This window comes from Tachysurus vachellii, chromosome 4, assembly GCF_030014155.1.
Source record: "Tachysurus vachellii isolate PV-2020 chromosome 4, HZAU_Pvac_v1, whole genome shotgun sequence".
NCBI lineage: Eukaryota > Metazoa > Chordata > Actinopteri > Siluriformes > Bagridae > Tachysurus > Tachysurus vachellii.
The window spans coordinates 15,439,647-15,463,844 of record NC_083463.1 but is presented as its reverse complement, the minus strand read 5'-3'; the positions used below and the strand labels follow the sequence as shown (position 1 = coordinate 15,463,844).

The 24,198-nt window shown below is 36.8% G+C and overlaps 1 protein-coding gene across 2 annotated transcripts in view; it reads left to right on the top strand.

The window, feature by feature from the left end:
* Positions 1-24,198, top strand: part of LOC132844498 (potassium voltage-gated channel subfamily B member 1-like) — a 38,724-nt gene continuing 14,526 nt past the window's right edge. The window contains exons 1-2 of one of the 2 annotated variants that reach the window (XM_060867994.1): positions 1-305; positions 978-1,806. In XM_060867994.1, the coding sequence (XP_060723977.1) occupies positions 1,252-1,806 (555 nt within the window). In that variant the 5' untranslated portion in view covers positions 1-305; positions 978-1,251. The remainder of the gene's footprint in view (positions 306-977; positions 1,807-24,198) is intronic. The other variant, XM_060867995.1, reaches the window with a different exon arrangement.

Here is a 24,198-nt window from a genome sequence, read left to right as displayed (position 1 = left end):
TGATTAGCAGGTGGGAAAAGAGCTCGCACGTATGGGTTTCGTATCCCAAACTACTTGTTGATGATCCGCGTTTATGAGAATTAAGTGCGAATGGAGCACCGAGTTTGTGTGCTCGAGCATGCCGTGAAAGAGGCGATGCTCCGGAAACCGAGGAAAAACCAAAGGAAAAGCTGAGAGACAGAGAGAGAGAGAGAGAGAGAGAGAGAGAGAGAGAGAGAGAGAGAGAGAGAGAGAGAGAGCACAGCCTCCTTCTCCTGCCTGACGACGGACTGAAGCTTTTCCGCTGCCGCCTTCAATCTGTCCGAGTGAGTGGCACGGTTACATTTCACACTTCCTTTATTGTTATTATAATACCGTAGCTACATAGGCGATATAGTTCTAGTGGTTTTATATGTTATATACCAGCATACAAAATTATAAACGAACACTTTGCTTTCAAACACATGTTAGATAATGTGTGGTCTAATACTCTCTTGTTTCTGGGATGTTAATTACATGTACACACTTTGTGGTTATTTTAGACCACAAATAATGTTTTCAACATAATTGAGAACTTTAAGGTAAAGCGACTGTCTATGCGCTATAAAACAAATTCTGTTCACATGCGTTATTGCGCTTGATTTCTTTTTCCTATTCTAAACTTTTTCAACATTTGTCTCCAAACGATCTTATTAATAATCGTTTAAAAAAAATTGCCTAGTTTTCCAAACTAGCGACGAGCTTTTCCTTTCAAAATCACCTAGTGGTTAATCTCTAGTGAATTATAAACATAACCTGCTTATGTGAGCCAGTATAGGGCCATGATCGCTTTAGGGAAGATGAGTAAGACAGAGGAACACCTTCAAATGTCAAGTTGTAACACACTAACGCTTTAAAGAGCGTCTAAGGTTCACGTTTAGGCTCATTTTTAGAAACTTGTTTATTAGCAGAAAAGTGGAGACATGTTGCCAAGAATAAAACGGTTTCTCTGGTTTCAGCACTGGACAGCGATCGTTTCCAAGGCAAGTTCGCTGCAGTCCACACAGAGGCGGATTATCATCGAGGCAGACGTTCTCATTAGCGGATAACGAACATGGGCTGCGAGCTGTTTCCTTGTTCTTCACGTTCAGTTATGGGTTTAAGTCAGTTTTATTTTCCTCCTTTTTTGCAGCTGGAAGAATGAAGGAGAAGAGAAGCAAATTAAGGCGGTAGTTCTCTCAGACACTTCAGACACTGTTACTCTGTAAGAAGGGATCACTAAGGAGATAGGAAATGATTAAGACCGGGTCACGCTCTACCTCCACTGTGCCGCCTGAGCCAGTGGAGATCATTCGGAGCAAAGCCAGTTCACGCCGTGTGCGCCTGAATGTTGGTGGTCTCCTGCATGAAGTGCTGTGGAGGACACTAGATCGGCTGCCACGCACACGCCTTGGAAAGCTGCGGGACTGCAACACACATGAGTCCATCATGGAGGTGTGTGATGACTACAGCCTGGAGGAGAACGAATACTTCTTTGACAGGCACCCAGGTGCATTTACATCAATTCTGAACTTCTATCGCACGGGTAAGCTTCACATGATGGAGGAGATGTGTGCACTCTCATTCAGCCAGGAGCTTGACTTCTGGGGTATTGATGAGATTTACTTGGAGTCATGCTGCCAAGCACGCTATCACCAGAAGAAGGAGCAGATGAATGAGGAGCTGAAACGTGAAGCAGAGACCATGCGTGAACGTGAGGGCGAGGAGTTTGACAACACATGCTGCACAGAGAAGCGCAAGAAACTTTGGGATCTCTTGGAGAAACCCAGCTCTTCTCTAGCAGCAAAGGTACGTGCTGGTGCAAATTTGTCTATGTGGACTCATGTTTTAAAACACTAGTTTTAATAAACAGATGTGCTGCAGGCTGTTTTTTAGGCTGATCTTTTTTTAGCCCTTGATTTAGTTGATTCCCAGCTCCTATTCAGAACCAAAACTGCTACACAGTTTCAAGTTTTTCCTGCACCTAGAGCCCAAATTCAGTTTATCAACAGCTTGCTAATTATCTTGTGAGCAGTATTAAATGTTTGCACATAGGGGAATTAGGTGAGAATATATGGGTCACCAGATGCTGAGAATCTTGGATTTAGCCAGATTTAAGCCCAGTAGGCAATATCATTGTTTTACTTTGAATATTGGGAAAATAATCACTAATAATGGTGGTGTAATAGCCGCTATGTCATTGGAGTAGGGCAAAGTGACAGTGCTCTCATTTGAATTATATACAATTGGTATATTATTTTCTCTTCGGTGTGTTTTAAGTAAGTGTCATCATATCATATTCCACATCAAGCTAATTGCAAAATGGCATGCTGATGAATTCAAAGTAATACACCAGAGTATCCCTGAGTGGCCTCTGGAATCAATCTAATGGAGCTCCAGGGGTGTATATAGAACATGCTCCACCAAAGGAGAAGAGTTTGTTAATATTGGACGGTACGTTCACTTAACCCACTAATGGATTTAAACTGTTCATTTTTATGATCTCTTGTCTGTAAGTCAAAATGGAGTAGACATCTGACATTCCCACAGTTCTGTGATCATACATAATAAAGTAGTGTAGTATCTGTTTTACAATACAATATTTGATAGTAGTTTCTATTACACATGGAAGATGCAACAAAATTTGAATCTTAGTGTAATAATACTTTTACTACAAGTGCGTAATTTGGGACAAGTGTGATTAATTTATGTGTACTGAAAATGACAGTCAAGTGTAATTATCAGTGCACACTCATGTCATGGGCTAGCCAGTGAGTTGCACACTTAGGGACATGCATCACCTTGCAATTAGCTTAAAAAGCTGATCCATTTTAAAACCAATATGCTAATCTTAGTGTTAGACAGTTGCTCTCAAGAACAGTATAATATCTGGAATTATTGACAGAGGGAGAAGGAGATAAAATACATGGTACTTACTATTACATTTATGTCAGCTGAAGTGATAAACTTGTATTTTAGCACAGGGATACTTCTGGAAGCTGATGAAGTGTCTGTAATCACAGTTCAAGATATTCTTTTCATACTTGAAGGTGGTATTTGGTATGCTAAGAAGATGATATCTTGGGAGCGTTGAGGTGTTTTTCAGCACTCAGTCACATACTTTTCTCAAGTGTTTGTCTCTCAGACAGTTTTCTAAACACAGTCTAAGTAAGTGAGGATCAGCTAAAAGACATCAAACAAGCCAGAAGCAATAGTCTGAGCAAATCCTGTGTTAGAATGTGATCCAGATGGATAATCTATCCTCTATTTGCCCTCATACCCCAGAGTAAAACATGACTTCTATAGGGCCTTATCTCACACTCTCATATCATTTCACTTCCTCATAGCAAATGAGCATAAAGCACACAAAGTATATTTCACTGTGTGGAAATGAATAAGTGTAAATACATTATGGTATAAAATGAGAGAAATGGACTTCCTTTATTTTCTTTAAAGACAAAGCCCAATGCATATTATTGTGTATTTGAAGCTCTGGTTTGCATTATTCAGCTTGCAGATCCATATAACTGATTAAACAAAATTATATTGCAAGTGTGTGTATGTGTGAGAATGAGCGAGGGTGAGAGCTTGGTGCCAGAGTGATGCCATTGATTTCATTGCTTATGTTGACAAACAAGCCCCCAGTCTCATGCTCTCCACTCAGCACATTGGACATGGGCAATAAAAGTGTCAGCAGCAGGTTTAATAGCACCAGACCGACAGCTTGCTTGTTTCCCTGTGCTTAATTGTGGGCCAGCAGGACTAAAACTGCTCTGCTTTGCTTGCCCCATCCGCAGATTCCTTTGCATTCATTTTTCAGCTAAGATGAATATTTAATGGTACATTAATTAAGCTCGACTTTGTGCCGAGGCCAGGGAAGGTGCAATGTGGACTATCCATAACGCTCACTGTCAACCTTTTGGCATTATAGTAGAGTTATCACCTCCCAAAATACATACAGGAGACAGAATTCTCTACGGGTGTGATTTTTCACCATTGAAAAGGTGACGTGATCCCTGTGATTTGTAGCCTGTTATTTTCAATTTACACCAATTTGTGCAAATATGGGGCATCTTATTCAATGATGCAGACCAAAACTGTGTTAATGTATCCCTAAAAACATATCTGAGATTATTTTTGTATATAATATGAATTGGCTGCTTTAAAATGTGTAGTATGCCTGTATAATTACTGCTGACAGACATTAGTATGAGACTAAACCCCACATAAGTTAGGCTTTTTGATTGCATGTCCAAGGCTGAGTCCAATACGAGACTGCATGTGGATGGTATGAATACATGCAGGGCAATATAAGAACAAAAAAGGTCATGACAATCAATCCCATGGATTATCCTTTTGTGTCTTAAATGTCATGAATTTCTACCTAAAAAAAGAATAAAAGGTCATATTTATTCCAATTCCAAGCCTAGAAAGTTCACTTGCCTTTAATAGAGTATAAGAGTTAGAGTTTTGTGGATTATAAATGATTGCTCATATGTACACACATACACACGCCATGATCTGTACAAATACACACAAAAATAGATATGACTCAGCAAACACTTCTTTTGTTTAATGACATGTCCATTAAAGGTTTCGATTTCAACCACAGTCAACTCTTTCACAGATTCTAAAACCAAGTGCCATCTTATCCCAGAGACGACCTACAATTTTCCACTCATGGACTGGTGGAAGACAGGCACACTCTGTCCTCTAAAAGTCAAATACTGGAACCTAAAACCACTGCAATGCTCATTTGAGGAAAAGAAACATTTAGAGACTCAATGAAAGCTGATTCTTTGAGTTATGCACCTAGCCTTGGTACATTAATAGAAATTAGATTTCAGATTCAGACATTTGATATTTGGAAACTGAGCATAATTTGAAAAACCAGTGCCTTTTTCCGTTAAACAAAAAGTTATGCTTCAATATAAAAAGTGGAGCTGAAAATATTGAAAACTCACTTTCTGACTCAAAACGCTACCAGTGTTTCTGTTATTCATCATATAACTTTCTTATTAATGTCACCATAATTCCTAAATAATTTGTAGTTACAAAGAAATATGTAATAAGATCATATACATTCTAAGATGGGAGATTAAAGGATTAAACAAAGCTGGACTGAGCAGGGGAAGGCCATGAAGCTTGAAGCCAAGAGCACATCAAATACACACAAACACACATACTCACATACTTGAAAGATTAATAGATGGTATTACATCGGTGAAGCAATCTAAAAGATTCGTGAGAGGAATAATTGCTTGTGTGTGTGTGAGTGTGTGTCTCAGTCCTCCCTGTAAATCTATAGGACAGCCTTTTCACCACCCTGTTAATTCATTTCCCATATATCACATTATGGTAAGACACCAGCAAGTCAGCAGAGAGAGTTGATTTCCTTTCTCTTCCAGACACTTACTCAAAACATGAACACTCAGGGACTATGTTGTTTGTGTAGTCGTGTAATATGTGGCAGATAATGCATAGTTTTAGTGATAGGTAGCTTTACGTTGGTGAATATTCACTATCTGATATTATTCCCTCACCCGGCAACAGCAAGGCTTCTCTGACAGGTTTTCTGATGATCCATCTTATTCCTCTGAACTTGTGTGGAAGAAGTCTATTTATATCTCACTTCATAAATTTGGAACACAATACCAGACAGGATGAGCATGGGAAGAAGAGGCATGGTTTTTCGTCAACAAACAAATTAGTATTGTTAAAGCCTGACATCGGTTTGATCAATGACTAGCATCCCATAGTTACAGATGAGCAAAGAGCAGGTTAAGAACCAACTCACAAGAACTGACACTCAATAGTGTGAATTGCTGCATCAGCTGGAATCTACAATTAGGTTTAGACAGTTGATGAAACAGCTTGTATTTATTTCCTATGCCTTATTAAGTAAGCCGTTGCACCAATTTTTTAAAAGTGTGCATAGCCAATTACAGTGAGCAATGGTTAGTGCCCTCCATAAACAGTACAGATTGAATGAAGTACAGCTTGTGATGACTTATTGCTTCATCTTCAGATAATGCATTAATTAACGTGTGAAGCACTTTTACAACACGTACAAAATGCTTCTTGGTCTGTGAAAAAATCAAACAAAGAAGGAGAATGATTATAAAACTTGATTTTGGGGTTTCTGAGAAGAAGCGCACAGAATTAAGAAGAGTACACTCATTTAGGAGATTCTCTTGACTGGACCATCCTCATCCTTTAGCATTTAACTTTCGCCTCTTACATTTCATTCATTTATAAACCTAAAAGACAGCTTACAATTAAATCTGTGTTGAGAGTCCGTGCTAAGAGAGGCAGTTCAGTGTAATTAACACATTTGACTTCCTGCAAAGCAGCTCTAGTATTAGAATATTAGAGCCTGCCAGCCATTCAGGTTGCCAGGGAGATATGCAACCTTTAGTAGCATATCACTAAAAAGGGCACAGAGCAGGTTTAAAGTGAAGACACTCCCCCTTCCATGAGATTTTCTTCAAATGTGGACATACAAATATTAGGGTGACTCAAATGAAAACCTTTATGTTTATTTTGCATTATTTAATACAAATTAGTCACAAAATTGTAACATTTTTATACATAATCTGTCTAATTTTTTTTTTTTGCTTTAGAGAGTAATTTTCCTAGATTCTAATTTATGCTGCACGCAAGGTTTTCATTTCACTTACTTTCATACATATATGTATTATTTTCAGAACTGAATAACAATAATATTCATTATATGGTCAAAAATCTGTGAAGACATGACCATTGTTCTGTCAGTCATATTCTGTTTGTACCAGGAGGGATTTATTCCTGTCAGTAAAACAGCAGACATGCAGTTCATTATCTTCCCTGACCTAAGATCATTTCTCTTCTTAATTGAAATCGAGTTAATGTGGAAAGTTTGTAGATGCTTGACAACAGCAAGTAACTAGCCATTCATTTTAGCATTAAAGACTACTCCCAGGTCAGTACTTATTGTAGAGGGACATACAGTACAGTACAGCAAAGAAGTGCCTGGTGAATGAAAAGCCATTGGACTGGGACTTGTAAGGTCAGGCATGATGGCAGCTGGTCTACGGATTTCATTCATTATTTACAGTGGAGCTGCCAACCATAACTGTAAACATCAGTCAGAACAGGTGTGGAAAGGGGCTGTGGTAATAAAGACCACAGAAATAAAAAGAAACACTAAAGGAAGGAGAAAATAAGAAACAATATATCAACAAATCACATGCATGCACTTTTCTAGTAGTCTAATGATTTTTGATTTTACATACTTTTCATGTGGACAATTAAGTACATGAGCAATAAGGGCAAAGAGCTTGTCTGTGGAGCCAAATTTGTCTTTGTTTAAATGCCAATAATTGCTGTTGATTGTTATTGTACACTGTCTGGTAGTTCTATCATCTTCAATTTTCCTAAACATAATCCTTAATATTTCATTATATTTAAGAAATAAAAATGATTGAATGTTTTTTCTAAATGCCTAACAATCATGACTGTATTTTAACTTCATTAGACTTGCCATTATCTTTCAAAATCCATACATATATTAGTTAGTAAATAATTATGTGCCTGTGTGATAAACCAGCCTGCATTTAACACCTAACTTTAGTCTACCTAATTAATGAAATACTTAACTAGCTATATTTAGCTTGGCACGCAGTTTCTTCAGCTAAATGTTTCATCCTAGGTGTGATTAGTTTAAAGCCAGAAAGCTTATCTTGTGGCATCACTAAGTGAGCTAAAAAGGTCACGTTCCAGATTCAGACACACACTTTTTAAAGAAGTGCTGAAAAAGTTTCAGTTTTAAAATGGAAAGATTAGACAGTTCTATAAAATCTAAACCAGCTAACCAGAATTAGCAGCTAATCATCTAGTTTTATACATATAGCTGAGTAAATATTACTCAGGAATGTATCATTACAATTACTATTAACTTTAAAAACAACAATCACACAATGATATCATTGTTAATTACCACACTTATTCTTCTTTTTCTCATGTTTTCTACACAATAAAACAGGAATTAAATACCAAGTGTAGCAGAGCATATGCATAACATATTAACCATTCAATATGCCCTGCAGAGGTTGATTCAAGTATTGCACATTCACTAGCTTTCCCAAGCCAATATCAGCACTTAACAGGAAGGTAGCCTGGGGCACCAGGCTAGCAGAATGCACCAGCACTAAATCTGTATTACTGCAGTGATCAAGACTTCCATTGCTATCTTCTGATGATTCAGTGTCCTAAGCAAATATAGAGCACCACATTAGGATTAGCCAGATTTTCATTTGCTTATGTCACTGTAACAGCAGGAAGGCAGAAGCATTATTAATAGACACTTCAACATGGCAAACATTAAGAGCTAGGTTTTAATATGCATCCTATGGTGTTGTGTTCTAGGACACCTGTCTCTATAGAAAAAAACATAATTGAATTTTTCATAAAAATATCCTTGTTTCTTATTCATCATCAGACCAAAATCTCACAAAAAATGAGTGACATTCAGTTTTGACTGAAAAATATCATACACATAACTTTTATTGATGAGTCTTCTATGTATTTTGTGTCTTCTATGTATGCACAATTCAATTACCTGCAATTACCAGTATTTTAAGCCTTTCCCTGTGTCACACAACCTTAGGCTTCCATTAATGTCCACCATATTTTTCCTATCTGCAAATCCAGAAGCATCGCAAAGCACTCTGCTGTGTCTGTATATTGAGATAGCCTCTATTTTAACAAATGTTTTGTGAAAGACAATCAGCAATCAGATCCTGAAAGAGCATCACTGGCTATGTCCAGGCTATCCCACACCACAGAGGTCAAATGTTACTGAGAACATCTTAATCAAGTCATAGGGCACACCTAGATATTTAGTGTGTTTTTGTGTACAAACAATAAGGACATTAATTATGGGGATTTTTATTAGTTCAATTAAAACATTATAACTGCACTTTGGACTAATCACTTGCATAAAAATGAACCTTTCTTTAATTTGATGTTTGACTAAAAGATGCAGCAGTCAAGCAGTTGATCATTCTGTTTTGTGTAGCATTGATCAGTCTGTAATTACAGGATGCAAATTGTGAGTCATCCAATTTCTACCTCCTTTCTGAAAAAGCAAACAGTCCTGATAAATAAGATATCAGCTGTAGGAATGAGTGGAGCCAAGAGACACAGACATGAACAATGACCTAGTCATTTCAGGCATTTGTCAGATCATTATTCACCAAATGAAATAATTTAATCAGAGTTATGGCTGTCCAAGGGTAGATTGGCACAATCTGCTAATGAAGAGTGGGACTGAGGCAAAGGCTGGATATCAATCTGAAATTTAAAAAAGTTTGGTTAAACCAGGGGGGGGGCACGGTGGCTTAGTGGTTAGCACGTTCGCCTCACACCTCCAGGGTTGGGGGTTCGATTCCCGCCTCTGCCTTGTGTGTGTGGAGTTTGCATGTTCTCCCCGTGCCTCGGGGGTTTCCTCTGGGTACTCCGGTTTCCTCCCCCGGTCCAAAGACATGCATGGTAGGTTGATTGGCATCTCTGGAAAAATTGTCCGTAGTGTGTGATTGTGTGAGTGAATGAGAGTGTGTGTGTGTGCCCTGTGATGGGTTGGCACTCCGTCCAGGGTGTATCCTGCCTTGATGCCCGATGACGCCTGAGATAGGCACAGGCTCCCCGTGACCCGAGGTAGTTCGGATAAGCCGTAGAAAATGAGTGAGAGTGAGTGAGTGGTTAAACCAGCCGTTGCAAATATCATGCTTCAACAAAAAAACATATTTGGTATTGCATTATGTCTAGCTGTTCATTAAATTCATTAGGAAAATGGAGATCAGTGTGAGTATACCCCAATATAGGGCGAAAAAAATCAAGGGCTCTGCTATCATGAGATTCTTGTTTAGAACAGCATAGGACACTCTCATCAGCAATAGAGGCATCACAGCACACTGTGTACCCAATTACACAACCAGTGGCGTGGCGTTAGCTTCAGCTCAAACACAGATGAGCGGGTGATAAAAAGCCCCTGTTGCTATGCAGATGGGGAAAGCCTCTTTGGCTTCAGCTTTTTCCAAACAAACAGAGAGAAAACTCTTAGCAAACATTTGCTCTTTGTTAATATCCCAACCTTTTTCACCCAGTAAACACCAGGCATATAATATTACAGTGGAACCAATGGTCACAATCACACACCTGAAATGAGATAGCATAGACAAGCAGAATTATTGCACGGTCAACTCATGGAAACAATACAACATATTATAATAGTGAAACCTAAATTGACTGTCTGAGTCCTGGGGCCTACACATTCTGGGATCTACAAAAGTGAGAAAAGTGAGAAAAGTCTTCAGATGAACTATGCAAAGTTTTCCGTCAAACTAGCATGTGAATTCCTTACGAAACTTCACAATAATTTCCTAGTCAATCTATTTCTAACTCACGTTTTTCAGGCAAGCTACTTGTCTATGCAGTAACAACTCATAGCATACAGAGCTTATAAGAACCAGTTTGAGGAGTGTTAGTTTTAAGACAAACAATAGTAGTAAAACAGCACTTATCAGGGTATGACATATCCTGCTACATATATTCATCCACTAACATGAAAAAAGTATGTGGCACTAGTGGTACTCTTCTTTCCTAGTTCTGATCTCTCTGGCAGGAAAGGTTGACAAGGTTAGGTCAGACTTTTTCACACTTGCCTCCTTCATGGTATTCTTCAAGATTCAGTCTTTGGACTGCTGTAATACTTTTTATACACAGTCCCCATTTGGCAGTATCATCAGGTGGCATGCTCTTCAATTCTATTGCTATGCTAATTATTTAGATTTATATATATATATATATATATATATATATATATATATATATATATATAAATCTAATATTATATATAAATCTATAAATCTACGGTGTGGCAACCAAAGCAAAAAAAAAATATTATATATATATATATATATATATATATATATATATATATATATATATATAAATCTATATATATGGTGGTATATATATAAACTGACCCCTCACACAGACTGCTTGCTTGACTGCCTGACTGACCTAAATACCTGAATGAGTATGAACTTTCTGAGGCTTAACAACACATCTGAGGCTATATTGGTTGCATCCCAGACACCCTGAAGAAAAGCACCACTAACAGACTATCCATGACTAAATTACATCCACAACTGCACAGGTTATAAGCCAACATTTAGACTTTACACTGGTGTTGACTTTCATATATTACTATTATTAAGACACATTTACATACATTTATATAAGCATAAGTACTGAAGGCCACAACTTTCCAAACCTTTTGGGTTAATGAGTTAATGAGGCCAAATGGACATTCTGAATTTTTTACCTCCATGTCTTAACCACACACTTTTATAAATTTAAGATTTGTAATATAGGGTTACTATATATTAGAACACTTCATTTTGTCAGTAATGTGTGTAATGTATGTGATTAACAAAGAAATATTCCTTGCACTGACTTTCCAGTCTGAAGGGATGTGTCGTGTTGTTACAGGAAAAATAACCACATCTGTATTGTGTGATACTTTGTACAGATATTGGTTGCTCAAGCAGACCATTGTTCTCACACCTGCCCACATCTTATTTACATCTAGAAAATTTATAGGCTGCATTTATTAGATGGTATGCCACAGCTAAAAACCTTTTTGTCCTAAAATATTTAAAATTTTAATATATAACAAAATTAAACACAATGATGAGCTCTGATATTCTTGAAAACTTTCCTCTATTGTAATTCTCATTACAGTCTACAACTGAAATCGAACACTCGGGTTTTGCATTCAGTGTATTTGTTAATCTATAAAATCTATGAGACTTAATAAAAAATTGACCTTGTTGTAGGTTTAACAGCTACATTCATTCATTCATTCATCTTCTACCGCTTATCCGAACTAACTCAGGTCACAGGGAGCCTGTGCCTACCTCAGGCGTCATCGGGCATCAAGGCACGATACACCCTGGACGGAGTGCCAACCCATCGCAGGGCACACACACTCTCATTCACTCATGCAATCACACACTACGAACAATTTTCCAGAGATGCCAATTAACCTACCATGCATGTCTTTGGACCGGGGGAGGAAACCGGAGTACCTGGAGGAAACCCCCAAGGCTCGGGGAGAACATGCAAACTCCACACACACAAGGTGGTGGCGGGAATCGAACCCCCAACCCTGGAGGTGTGAGGCGAACGTGCTAACCACTAAGCCACCTTGCCCCCCCCCCTGGTTTAACCAAACTTTTTTAAATTTCAGATTGATATCCAGCCTTTGCCTCAGTCCCACTCTTCATTAGCAGATTGTGCCAATCTACCCTTGGACAGCCATAACTCTGATTAAATTATTTCATTTGGTGAATAATGATCTGACAAATGCGTGAAAAAAAAGGTGTGAGGCGAACGTGCTAACCACTAAGCCACCGTGCCCCCCTTAACAGCTACATGAGAGGTTAAAAATTCAAATACAAACTGTAAAAGAGAACCTATCACACATAATAGTAGCCATTACAACTCAATAATAGAACATCCAGTAAGTACTGTATGTGTTTTGAAATATGTATTGCTAGTTTGTTTAGCAGAAGTAGATGAGCATGTCAGAATGTGAAAAAGACCATTAACATGTACATTTTTTAATTCAGATAAATGGTGTTTTATCTGAATAAAGATAATTCAATATATATTCAATATTTCTCAACAAATGTAAAACAAATGAATGAAAAATAACTGAATGAAACAAAAAAGGAGGTTCCCTTGTAACTTTTAGGTACAGTAGGACACACCTGTCTAGCTAATAAGGATTTAAGGATTAATTGTAATTCTTTACTTTTTAAATCCTGTTATGTATCTCACAGTGAGAAGTTCACTCCTGGAATGGCTGAATAAGTGTAATGAGTGAATGAGAGAATCTAAGTTTTTTTTTTTTTTTGGTGTGAAGGGTTTTCTGGGATTCTTTTAAACTTTTCTGTCATTGTGTTGAGTGTAATTGCAAACAAGTGGCAGTAAAATGTACAGCAGGCTTTACTCGGGTTCAGTATTCCCTCTATGCCTGTGTTCCAGATTTCTTTTTCTGTTTTGGGATTCTTGAAGCAAATGTGTCATCCATATGTAGGTACTGTAGATCAGCCTGTTCCGCAATATCTACAAATACCAGGAAAGAACATATTAACTGACTATAAAGATGTTAGCAAGAGGATGCCTGGCTAAGCCACAGACTAGAAAGGAGATTCTGTTTCAGTGCCCCATCCAATAATGTAATCTATAGGAAATCAAATATCTAAGGACGTCACACTATGGCTTGAATGTTGTGAGAACATTGACAATATTCAGTTAAAGTGAGTGACATGGTTTACGTGGGGAATATCAAAAGCTGTTCTTCTCATAATCTGGGATAACACCACAGTATAGAGTCAGGATCAGAGAGCAGCAGTGCAGTGGGGGAATAAGTGTTTTTTTTGTGATCCTCAGTTTGCAAAAGAGAACAGGTGAGGGAGGAGATGAAGAAGAAATAAAGAGTGAGAAAGTCAGAAGATAACAATACAGCTTGAAGATGTGGTACCTGTGTGGGTGTCTGGCTCCACGGTGGCACATTTTCCCCATAGACTTCTGAAAATGCCTCATAAAGTAACACATTTGTGTCTCACACTCACACAGCAAATCTGGGGTTGTGATGTAAGTGATTTGTACTGACAGGAGCTGAATCATTTGGTCACACTGCATCAGGGCACCTCATAATCAACTGATTTCCCAGAGGAAGTTGCTCAGATTAATGGGAATGGCATATAAAAGACACTAGTAGCACTTTGATGTTATACCTTTGAGATTAAGGGAGCCATGGTTCTCAGGATAGGTGGGAGAGATGGGAAAGATAGAAAGACAGCCTAAGAGATTGTTCTTTTGTTGATTACTGTCAAAGCTCTGTCCATGTGTCCATGAGAAATAATACAGGCATGGCACTGGGTCTGATCAATGTAATATCATAAGTATGTTTAAATGGTAAAAGCCATTACCTCATTTCTTTTGCTATAGGCCATGAAAATAACTTTTAAAAGAAGAAGTTCTGACATTCTTTGTACATAACTAGAAGTTGTCTATGACTAGAATATCTTTGTGACCAGAGATTGTTTGTGCGGATTGTTATTGGGTCAGGATGCTCTGGAGATGAGATGTTGAGACTCAAGGCCTAAACCAGCTTGCACCTTTCCTGATCAGGCGTGGTAATGTAGCCAGTGATTGACAATGTATGTCGTCCTTTTTGAGATTTCTTTGAGAGTGTTGGGTTCTGTTGTGTAGCAGAACAATAGATTGTGACCCTTTACTCTTTAAATATCATTAAAAAAATCATTTTCAAGGGCAAAATCTGATTGAAACATATTTTATATATTAAACTCTAGAAATAATACAGAAACTATAGTAAAATCAATTTACAATGAATTTACAATGTATATCCATGACATACCAACATACCAAAGACTAGTTAAATTGGATACAATTACCTACAAATTTATCATCAGATGGCAATTATTAGAGCTTGAGACGGACCATTTTGAAGGAGACTTGCCTTAGACTTTTACTTAGACATTTAGTTTGGTTTGCTCTTAATTGTTGAAGTGAGAGGTTTCACCATGGTGAGATCCAAAGAGCTCTTTGAGGCTGTCAGAAAGAAGATTATTGATGCTTATAAGTCTGCTAAGGGATATAAAAAGATCTCAAAAGAATTTGTAATCAGCCATTCCACTGTCCGAAAATCATTTACAAGTGGAGAACATTTAAAACAACTGCCAGCATGGCCAGGTCAGGACATCCAAGCAAATTCACCCCAAGAGCAGACTCCAAGATGCTTAAAGAAGTCTCCAAAAATCCTAAAATATCATCGGACCTACAGCAAGCTCTTGATACAGTTGAGGTCAAAGTGCATGAATCTACAATCTGAAAAAGACTGCACAAAGAAACTTTTTTTTTATCATGGGAGGTGTGCAAGAGGAAACCTTTGCTGTCTAAGGAAAACATTAAGGTAAGACTGAAGTTTGGCAAAGAACTCAGAGACAAAGGCTTCTGGAATAATGTGTTTTGGACAGATGAGTCAAAAATGTAATAATTTGGACACCATAACAGAGGACGTGTCTGGTGTAAACCAAATAAATTATATCAGCAAAAGAACCTCATACCAACTGTGAAACATGAAGGTAGAATTGTTATGGTTTGGGGATGCTTTGCCCCAGCAGGTCCCGGCCAGCTCACCATCATAGAATCCACTATAAATTCTACATTGTATCAGAAGGTGCTTGAGGAACATTGTAAGAACATCTGTCAAAAAATTTAAGCTGAAGCAGAACTGGATCTTGCAACATGACAACGACTTAAAACATACTAGTAAATTCAAAAAAGGGCTGGCTGTAAAGTAAAAAATGTAGAATTCTGGATTGGCCAAGCCAAAGCCCAGATCTAAATCCTATTGTGATCTAGTTGTTTTTTTTGAAACGGTCTGTGTATGCAAGAATCCCCTCAAACATCACACAGCTGAAAGAATTCTGCAATGAGCAGTGGGGAAATCTTTCTTCCAGTCGATGTCAGAAAATCGTAGATGGCTACAAGAAATGTCTCATTATTATTTCATAATAATATTATTATTATTAATTGTTATTTCAGCCAAAGGGGGAAAACACTAACTATTAGGGCATATGGTGTCATAACTTTTTCCTCAGTTGAAAAACTCATTTTTGTTGATTTTTTTTGTTTAATAAGTGACAACAAACTGATTTTTTTGTTGTTTACATTCAGTTAAATCACTTTCTTCTACAGGCACAAATTAAAACAAGATCAGAAATATACATGTTGATATTTATTAATAAGTGCTGAATATTTAATAGGATGTCCTATTTTTTTTCCCATGACTGTATGTTTAAATTTATAAATAGCATGTATTGTTATTTTGGCTAAATATTTCAGTTTAAAGTCATGGGTTCTATACATGACTAGTCATATACAGTACACATATACATACAATCAATGCAATACGGATTTGTGTACATGTGTAAGTGTTTCAGTGTGTATATGTTATCTATGAACAGTAATATTTAAGAACACGTTCTGTACATATACAGGATGGGTGACATGACAGAGAATGAGGAAATAGAGGGAAATATTTCTAGGTCAGCATTGGATTGTATTCTATCTAGACCGGCTTCTATTTAAAGGCTTTAGGATACAAAACATCTGACTGATATTCATGTTAAAAAAAACAGATTTAATAGTTTAAGCTTAAGTAAAAGATTTTATATTTAGAACCTCAATAAATCAAAGAGACTCATCAGATATATCAGTAAGCTACACATCAGTATGATCTCTTAGTCATTAGTCAGTTCACTGTATGCAGCTTCAAGAAACACCTGTACATTTAAACCCTTTCTCTAATAATTAGTTCCAGTATCTGATTCTGCTCCAGTGTGCAGTGTAATACAGAACACATTATCATGCAGGAAATGCTAAACAAATGGTACAGGAAATTTTATTGTAGCAGAATTGTACACAAAGCTCTAAGATGTACAGGAAAAGGTTCTTTATGAAGGATACATATACTGTACATGTATATGTGTCTCTTTAACATGTTCCTCAAACCATTTTCGCTCGCAACACATAAATTTGCAGTGACTCTTCACATGTAGCCTAATATATCTCACATCTTGACAGGTGTGACTGTAACGAGACAATGAGTGTTATTTATGGCATTTGTCAGTGGTTTTAAAGTTATGGCTGATCTGTGTGTGTGTGTGTGTGTGTGTGTGTGTGTGTGTGTGTGTGTGTGTGTGTGTGTGTGCATCTCTTCTGACTCTGGGTGGTTTCTTCAGAATGCCCTCTTTTAGTAATTCTATACTGCCTATTCATATCTTAGCATTAGTGGGTCCCGGTGGATGTCTGTTCTTGAGGGATCATCGAAACATGGCCTGTTTTGGGCATCTAGTGCAGCATTTTCACACAACCTTCTAAAACATTTAGAAAGGGGTCGGAGACATTTCAGAATGTTGCCTTTGGTCATAATTAAGTGGGCCAGCATTACCACAGTTCTCACACAGAGGTTGTACAAAGTTAGGCACCCTCTCTAGAGAGAAAAGAGGGTATAATGAGAAAGGCAGAGCAAAGATGCACTCCCTGTAGGCAGAGGCACAAGTCTTCATCCATATACAGCAGGTGAGCTTCCATCATTGCTGCACTGCTTCTTCCGCTGCTTTGTTTTTTTCACACTTTGTCCTTTATGTCCTACCCATCTGGTTAGATACCAGTGTCTATCTCATCTCATCTCATCTCCTCTCATCTCATCTCATCTCATCTCATCTCACCATGACGCTTTATCCAAAGGTGAGAGATGATAATGCTGTAGTAGACAAATAAAAAATATTGTGAATTGTGATTAAAAATCAACAATATGAGCAATATTGCATCATAAGATTATTCTGAAAGAATCTTCATTGTAGAACCCAACATATAATACATGTACAATACACGTAACTACTGTCACTGTACTATACTATAATTTGCCTCAGAATTTGATCAAGGTTTACTGGCATCATCTTAAACAGTGTTACATGCACTAAACTTAAAGAATTATTGTTATTGCACTTAAGCACTCTTCTTCTATCATGTAATTATTTGCTACCATAATTTTCCAAACTGCTCTTTCAAATCTGTTATATCTAGGTCATATCAATAGACACACTGACTTAAATTAAATAGGAAATGACTATTGGGATGTTTTAGTTTCATTTTACCAAAGTGATTATTCATTGAGCAGTAGCACTCCATGAAAAAAGTAGAGCAGTAAAGGAGCATATGTGACCATTGCTTGGTGATTTTTTAGGAAATTGTGTTACCTGTCCATTGCTCCAATATTTGTTTTACAGAGGTAACTTTTCTGAGCAGCTCGACTCATTAAAAGGAAACTGTGGAAAAACTGATGGAACTGGGTTAGCTTTGATAAGTTTAAATTTAGCTTTGTGAGACGATCAACTTTATGAACTGTTCTAAAGAGGTCCTGATAATCTCTTGTGTCATCAGCAAGAGCTCCTCAAAAAGCATTAAAATCTTTTCCAATTAGAGATCATAAAGATGATAGCTTTGTTCTATAAACAACTCTGTGGGAGCTATTCAACCCTTCAAAGTGAGCACAACCAACTTGCCTTGAAAAGGAAACAGTTCACTGAGCTTTTATTAATTCTACATTTAATCTCACAACCATCATTTTTATAGCAACCAACCGTTTAACTGAATTGAATTGATATTGATTTTATTACTTTTTCCTGTGGGGTTAAAGAAAGGGAGTCCTACATAATTGACTTGAAATCTATTAACCTAATGGTGTCTGAACAAGGACTGGTGCATCCTTTTTTGGGTAGCTTATCTTATAAATGAAGTAAAACAGATTCTATACATTTATTATATTTATATACAAACAGGTCACCATACATCTGTTGTTCTTGTACATTAACATCTCCCAGTTTAAATTTTATAGAGGATTAAACTTCATAAGAGCCACTAATTCTGAAGTTTAGGCATCAGTTATTTTGGACAAACAGGCTGTGATTTATGCTGCTGCTTTCTACAGTGGCATTTAAGATTTTGCAGTGCTGCATAACTCTGGTGAAGAAAGCAGGTCAGAGATGTTTGCAGTTGTTGAACTGATTTAGTGGAAGAAATCTGGTCCTTTAATCATCTTAGCAGCATGTGTCACTCTTTTTTTGGTAATGATGGATTCAACAAATATGGCGGATGAGGATTATTCCTGTCATCTACACTGAAACACACTCAGGATGTCTTCTCTAATCAGATTTTGAGCTCTGATTTTTTTCTAGTGCCAAGACTCAGTGGATGGCGATGCTCTATTATTTAGTGTATAAAAGTTTGGAAATGGACTGTCTGAATAGAGCAGTGCTGAATAAACATACACAGAACAGGACTGATTTTAAAATATCTTTTATTTTTTTTACAAGCTATCTCCCACAACCAGTTTTTTTGCAGCTTCTTTGTTTATTATGCAGAGAAAGTAATGATTACTGCTGTGGCCCTGGCTGAACATATTTATATATTCTCACATGCACAGGAGGAATTTCAACATGGATATTTGATGCATGTAATGTACAGTCATGCATTTTTTCTAAAATATTCACTATATTAAAAACACTATATCATCACCACTAGAGTAAAAGTGGCCTTTCAGTCCAGTGAGTCTGTAACATCAAAGAGTGGAGTGCAGTAACAGCACAGCCACAGAGAAACACACTCTCCATGTATGGCAGAGCCTGGCTGATCCAGCATGCCGAACTGAGTGTGTGTTTACACTGTGTTAAATGGATGTGGGCAGCGTGCTGTGTGTCACCCACACACACTGACGTCTGTTTGACGAGTGAAAGTGTGTGTTTTGGTGTGTGGGGGGTGGGGAGGAGAGGGCTTTTAGTTAACTATTAAGGACCATATGAGATGTTCTCTTCTAAATCTTTCTGTCACTTACATGTTAAAATTAGATCTAAAATTGTTATTATAAATTTGATTATTTATTTGAAATGAATTTACATTTTTAGAAAAAAGTCCCATATGTATAACACAATACTTCTATGAATGAATAAACATTCTGAAAGGGCATACTTTCTTTACTGAGTACAAAGACTATGCTCTGGCTGCTAGATGCGCATACCCTGCTACAATTTACTGTTTTGTTCCACTTGCAAATCAGTGCTGCTGTTTGCTTCTCTTTATACAATAATGACAACATGCTACTAGAAAAAGATAAACAGGGTAACAAAATTGAAGAAAGGCCAGAGAACTGAGAAAAGGTTCACATGTCCACAAAAAAACACATTTAGCAAAGTTACTGTTTCACTTCCAAACAGAATTTTACTAATTAAGTAAACAGAGAAAGATGGCATGTGAGCAGAAGGAAAGCAAAAAGAGATGTTTCTGCGTGATGAGCCTACAGGGTCCTGATAAGCGTCAGGTTTTTTTCTTATGTGTAGAATTAATTATACGCTCCAGGGCACAGGCTCAAGATGAGACACAAATTCCTCCTGGAAAAGGAGTTCTCCTTTTCTAGTCCTCATTCAATGGTATCTCTCTAGAGAACAGAAGGACTTTTTTATTTACTTCCTGCATGGGGTCTTCTGTTAAAGTCTCAGAACTCCACATCTACAGTCTAGTGGGAAATGTGGCATCTGTTTAGTTTCTGTGAAAATGTGAACATCTTGGAGCAGGTGTAAGTTATAGCTGGAACATAAATATTAGGTTTTCACATAATCAACTAGAAAACTTGCAAATTAGTTTATTAATGATAGATGATGTTATTCACCTTTATATCATGGTGACGTTGAATTCTCAATTCTGGTCAGATGGGGATTCATTTATGAAAATAGCATCTCTGACAAAAGTACTGGCTATTATTAACATCACAGGTTAATATTAAAGCACTTGTTCTAATATGATACATACTATTACTATACATCACATAATATTATTATTATTATTATTATTAATAATAATAATAATAATAATAATAATAATAATAATAATAATAATAATAATAATAATTCAATTTATTTGTATGGAAAGAGTCTCCACTGTTTTCTTTAGGACAAGGGACTTTTTGCTTTTTGCATATTGTTCTGTTGTATAAACTAAAAAGAGAAAAAAGACTGGATAGGGAACTGTGTTCATAGCTGCTATAACACAGGCTTGTGAATGTTCCACATCATTAATTATAACTAAACTAACCTTGCACATGCAGGTAAAAAAAAAACATATTGTGACCATGAATTAAGAATGAATTCCCATGACATATTAATATACATGGCCACATTTTAGTAATTTGTTACCTCACTTCACCAATTTATACTCGCATTTTCCCTTGCATTAAATCTCTTGTCCTTTTATGGCGTAGAGATAAAAAAAAACATATATTTGCTGTTATGATCCGAGACAATGTAAATGAGTTTTATTCTGCTTTAATTTGCTTTAATTTGAGTTGATTAACAATGAAGTTAATACTCCCCAAGTAACTGTATTGTTAATGTCTTTTTAAGTGCCTCTCGCTTTAAAAGACTCCATACAATGCAAGGCTATTTAGTTATAAATAACTTTATAACTTATTCTTAACTCCAAGAGTAAAACACTTTGGGACCTGCTGGCTGATATTTTTCCCAAAGTGTAATCTTTCTTACTTTTTTTTTATAGCACTTTAATTTTTTATAGAATCTTTGATCCTAATCTTTAAACAGAAAATTCAAATGTGTGCACTTTGTTTTGTATAACAGTTGTTGCTCATTCTTATGATACTTATGATACAAAGCTGGTGATCACTTTAAGAACCAGTGAAGTTAGAGAATCTCAAGACTTATGTTGCACTACAATTTTCCCAAGTGTACTTTTCCCTGCCTTTGCCCTCATTTTACATGTTTTTGTTTTTGGGTCTGATGCAGTCTATGATTATTACCATGACAACCATGAGCTTTAATATGAGAGCTATCCTGTATTTATTAAGAGCAGAGCACTCTCATTAAAACACATGCTTGGGTTTTTTTTTTCCTTATATTCCTTTAGCGTTATCTACCAAATGATATTTTGTGATATGAATCTTTTTTTCATTATTATTGGTCAGTTTATTCTTTGTTATGGTTTGTCTTCATCTTTTTATAGCTCTGAATCCCTGATGTAGCCAAGTGTTTAAGCCTATTACTCAGAATACACCACAGGGATAGCATTCATTATGTAGAATGGTTCTGTCTAGGAGGCTGAAATATTCAAAAAGGTTGTTGCCAAAGACATATGTGGCATCATATTAAACATTTATGTATACACGTCATAACTAGATATGTGAGGCTCCTTATGAAATAATGAATAATGAAGATAGTTAAGAGACCAGGATTACTGTTTAGAATATTTACTTAAAGCTGCAGCCTGTGAGGCTTTGGAATTTTATCCTCACTGGTAATAAAATGTTACTGTGAAGTACATGCAGAACCATTGTTCTTTAACATGCAGATTAATCTGATGCCTGCAAGCAATGTACATTTAATGAGAATTCAGGACTGCATCCCAGAACGCATTCTATACACTACATAGTGCATGGAGATCTAGCATACTATATAGTAGGGTGGAATGTTGTTTGGTACAGGCACCAATTATTAATTATTCTGGGGATGTAATCTGCTGTTATTGTTGTCCTCACATGCTTACAGAAGTGCTATGAACATATAAGCTTCATAGATTTTTTATTATTCAGTTAACTTCCCTGGTATAAACAAGTGTGAAAGATAGTATAGTAAGTGACGTAAAGAAAAACACACCAAAAACATCTCTTAGCCGGTAAATAGCTAGGGTAACTACACCAGCTATAAGGCAAACTGAAGTCAGGACTGACACACTTTCACCTCAGGAAAAGGTGTAGAGAGTTTGCTCCCTCAGATCAAGTAAATCAACCAAAAACAACTATATGCTGATGTGTTAAACTTCCTTGAACAGATGAAAAATCAGGAAGGATAATCAGTTCTATACAGTGAAAGATGTCTGGAGTAAATATAAATAATTCATAATGCTAGGGTGATTAATTAAGCTATTACATTATGCTGTAATGTACTGTAATGTATTTTATTCACTGTCTTGCATATTATATACATTAATAACAAAGTCATTTCAACAAAGATCTTCCTACATCTCCCTGTTTGAATAGATAGACTACCCATTTGAGTGAATTAACTCATCCTATAAGGCAGCGGTGTCCATCTTATCCACAAAGGGCCGGTGTGGGTGCAGGTTGTCATTCCAACCAAGCAGAAGCCACACCTGATTCCACCTGTTTAATCAGTTGTTCTTGGCTTTTAGTAGACTCGTGTGGCTTCTGCTTGGTTGGAATGAAAACCTGCACCCACACCGGCCCTTTCCGGATAAGATTGCACACCGCTGCTACTGTATAAGGTGTAAGTGGGTCAAAACAGTTGCTACTGTGATTGTATAAGAATTCTTGTATATACACTCTTATTTATTGGCAATAAAATAAAACAACATATTTGATACCCATGCAAGTCATCTTGGTGGGAATTATCTAAAATTGGTCATACACCCAGTGCACATACCCAGCATGCCTCTCGGTTTCCAGATTCATTGTGTATGGGAAACCTTTGGGAAATATGTAGACAAAATTAGTGTAGTTAAACATACAATAGTGTTAGAAATATATAAACAGAGATATACTATTCATACTCAGGAAAAGGTAGACCAACAAAAGTAACAGACAGTGGTGTGTTTAAAGGACACAGAAGACTGTGTACATTTTAGCTTAAACACTCTCTTATCAGAATACAATAAAAGTCAGCTAGTGTATGTCTACAAGCCACAATAATAGCGGTTGCTACACACACAGAAGAAACAAACTGCAAACAGTCTCAAAGCCTGCTAGTGTGAACAGAAACACATTCATAAGAAAGATTAGGTGCAATCTACTAAGCAATGGTTTGAAGTATACTGAGCAGATGGTAATGTAAAAAATAAAAAACAACAGATCAGTCTCACAGTTTCTGTGTCTGGTTGTTTTGATCTTTATCAGACTGACTCGTTTGCCTGAGAGAAGGAATTTTAATAGCGAGGGTTCAATAGGGATTTTCTTGGCTCGCCTTCTGGTTCTGGTGTTAAACAGGTCAGGAAGAGTGGGTTGATTTATACTTTTCAGCAGACCTTATAATGTGCTGTAACTTGTGCATGTCATGTTTTGTGGGAAAGCACTGCAAGGTCCATATACAGCTAGTAATATTTATTTATTTATTTGTTTATTTATTTATTTAGTTAGTTTTACAAAAGAAGTTTATATTGATGTTTATAGTCATCTTTTGTGTTTTCAACATATTCAGCTCCTAGTTCTGGCAACTACTCCAGCCAAGGATCAGCCTTTTAACTGTTCATCAATACACAGTAATCTTCTAGAATTAAACTTAAGACAGTATTGTGTAGGTTTTTGACAAATTGGTTCTTATTGAAGGCCTTTCAGTCTCTTCCATCCTCTTTCTGGGCTTTGACATTTAACTATGTACCAAACAATATTCTGTCATATCGATGATTGCCTGCATACAATCATTGCTAGACAAGCCTTATGTTAGCAAGATATCTCAAAAATTAAAAAAAACAATAGACAAT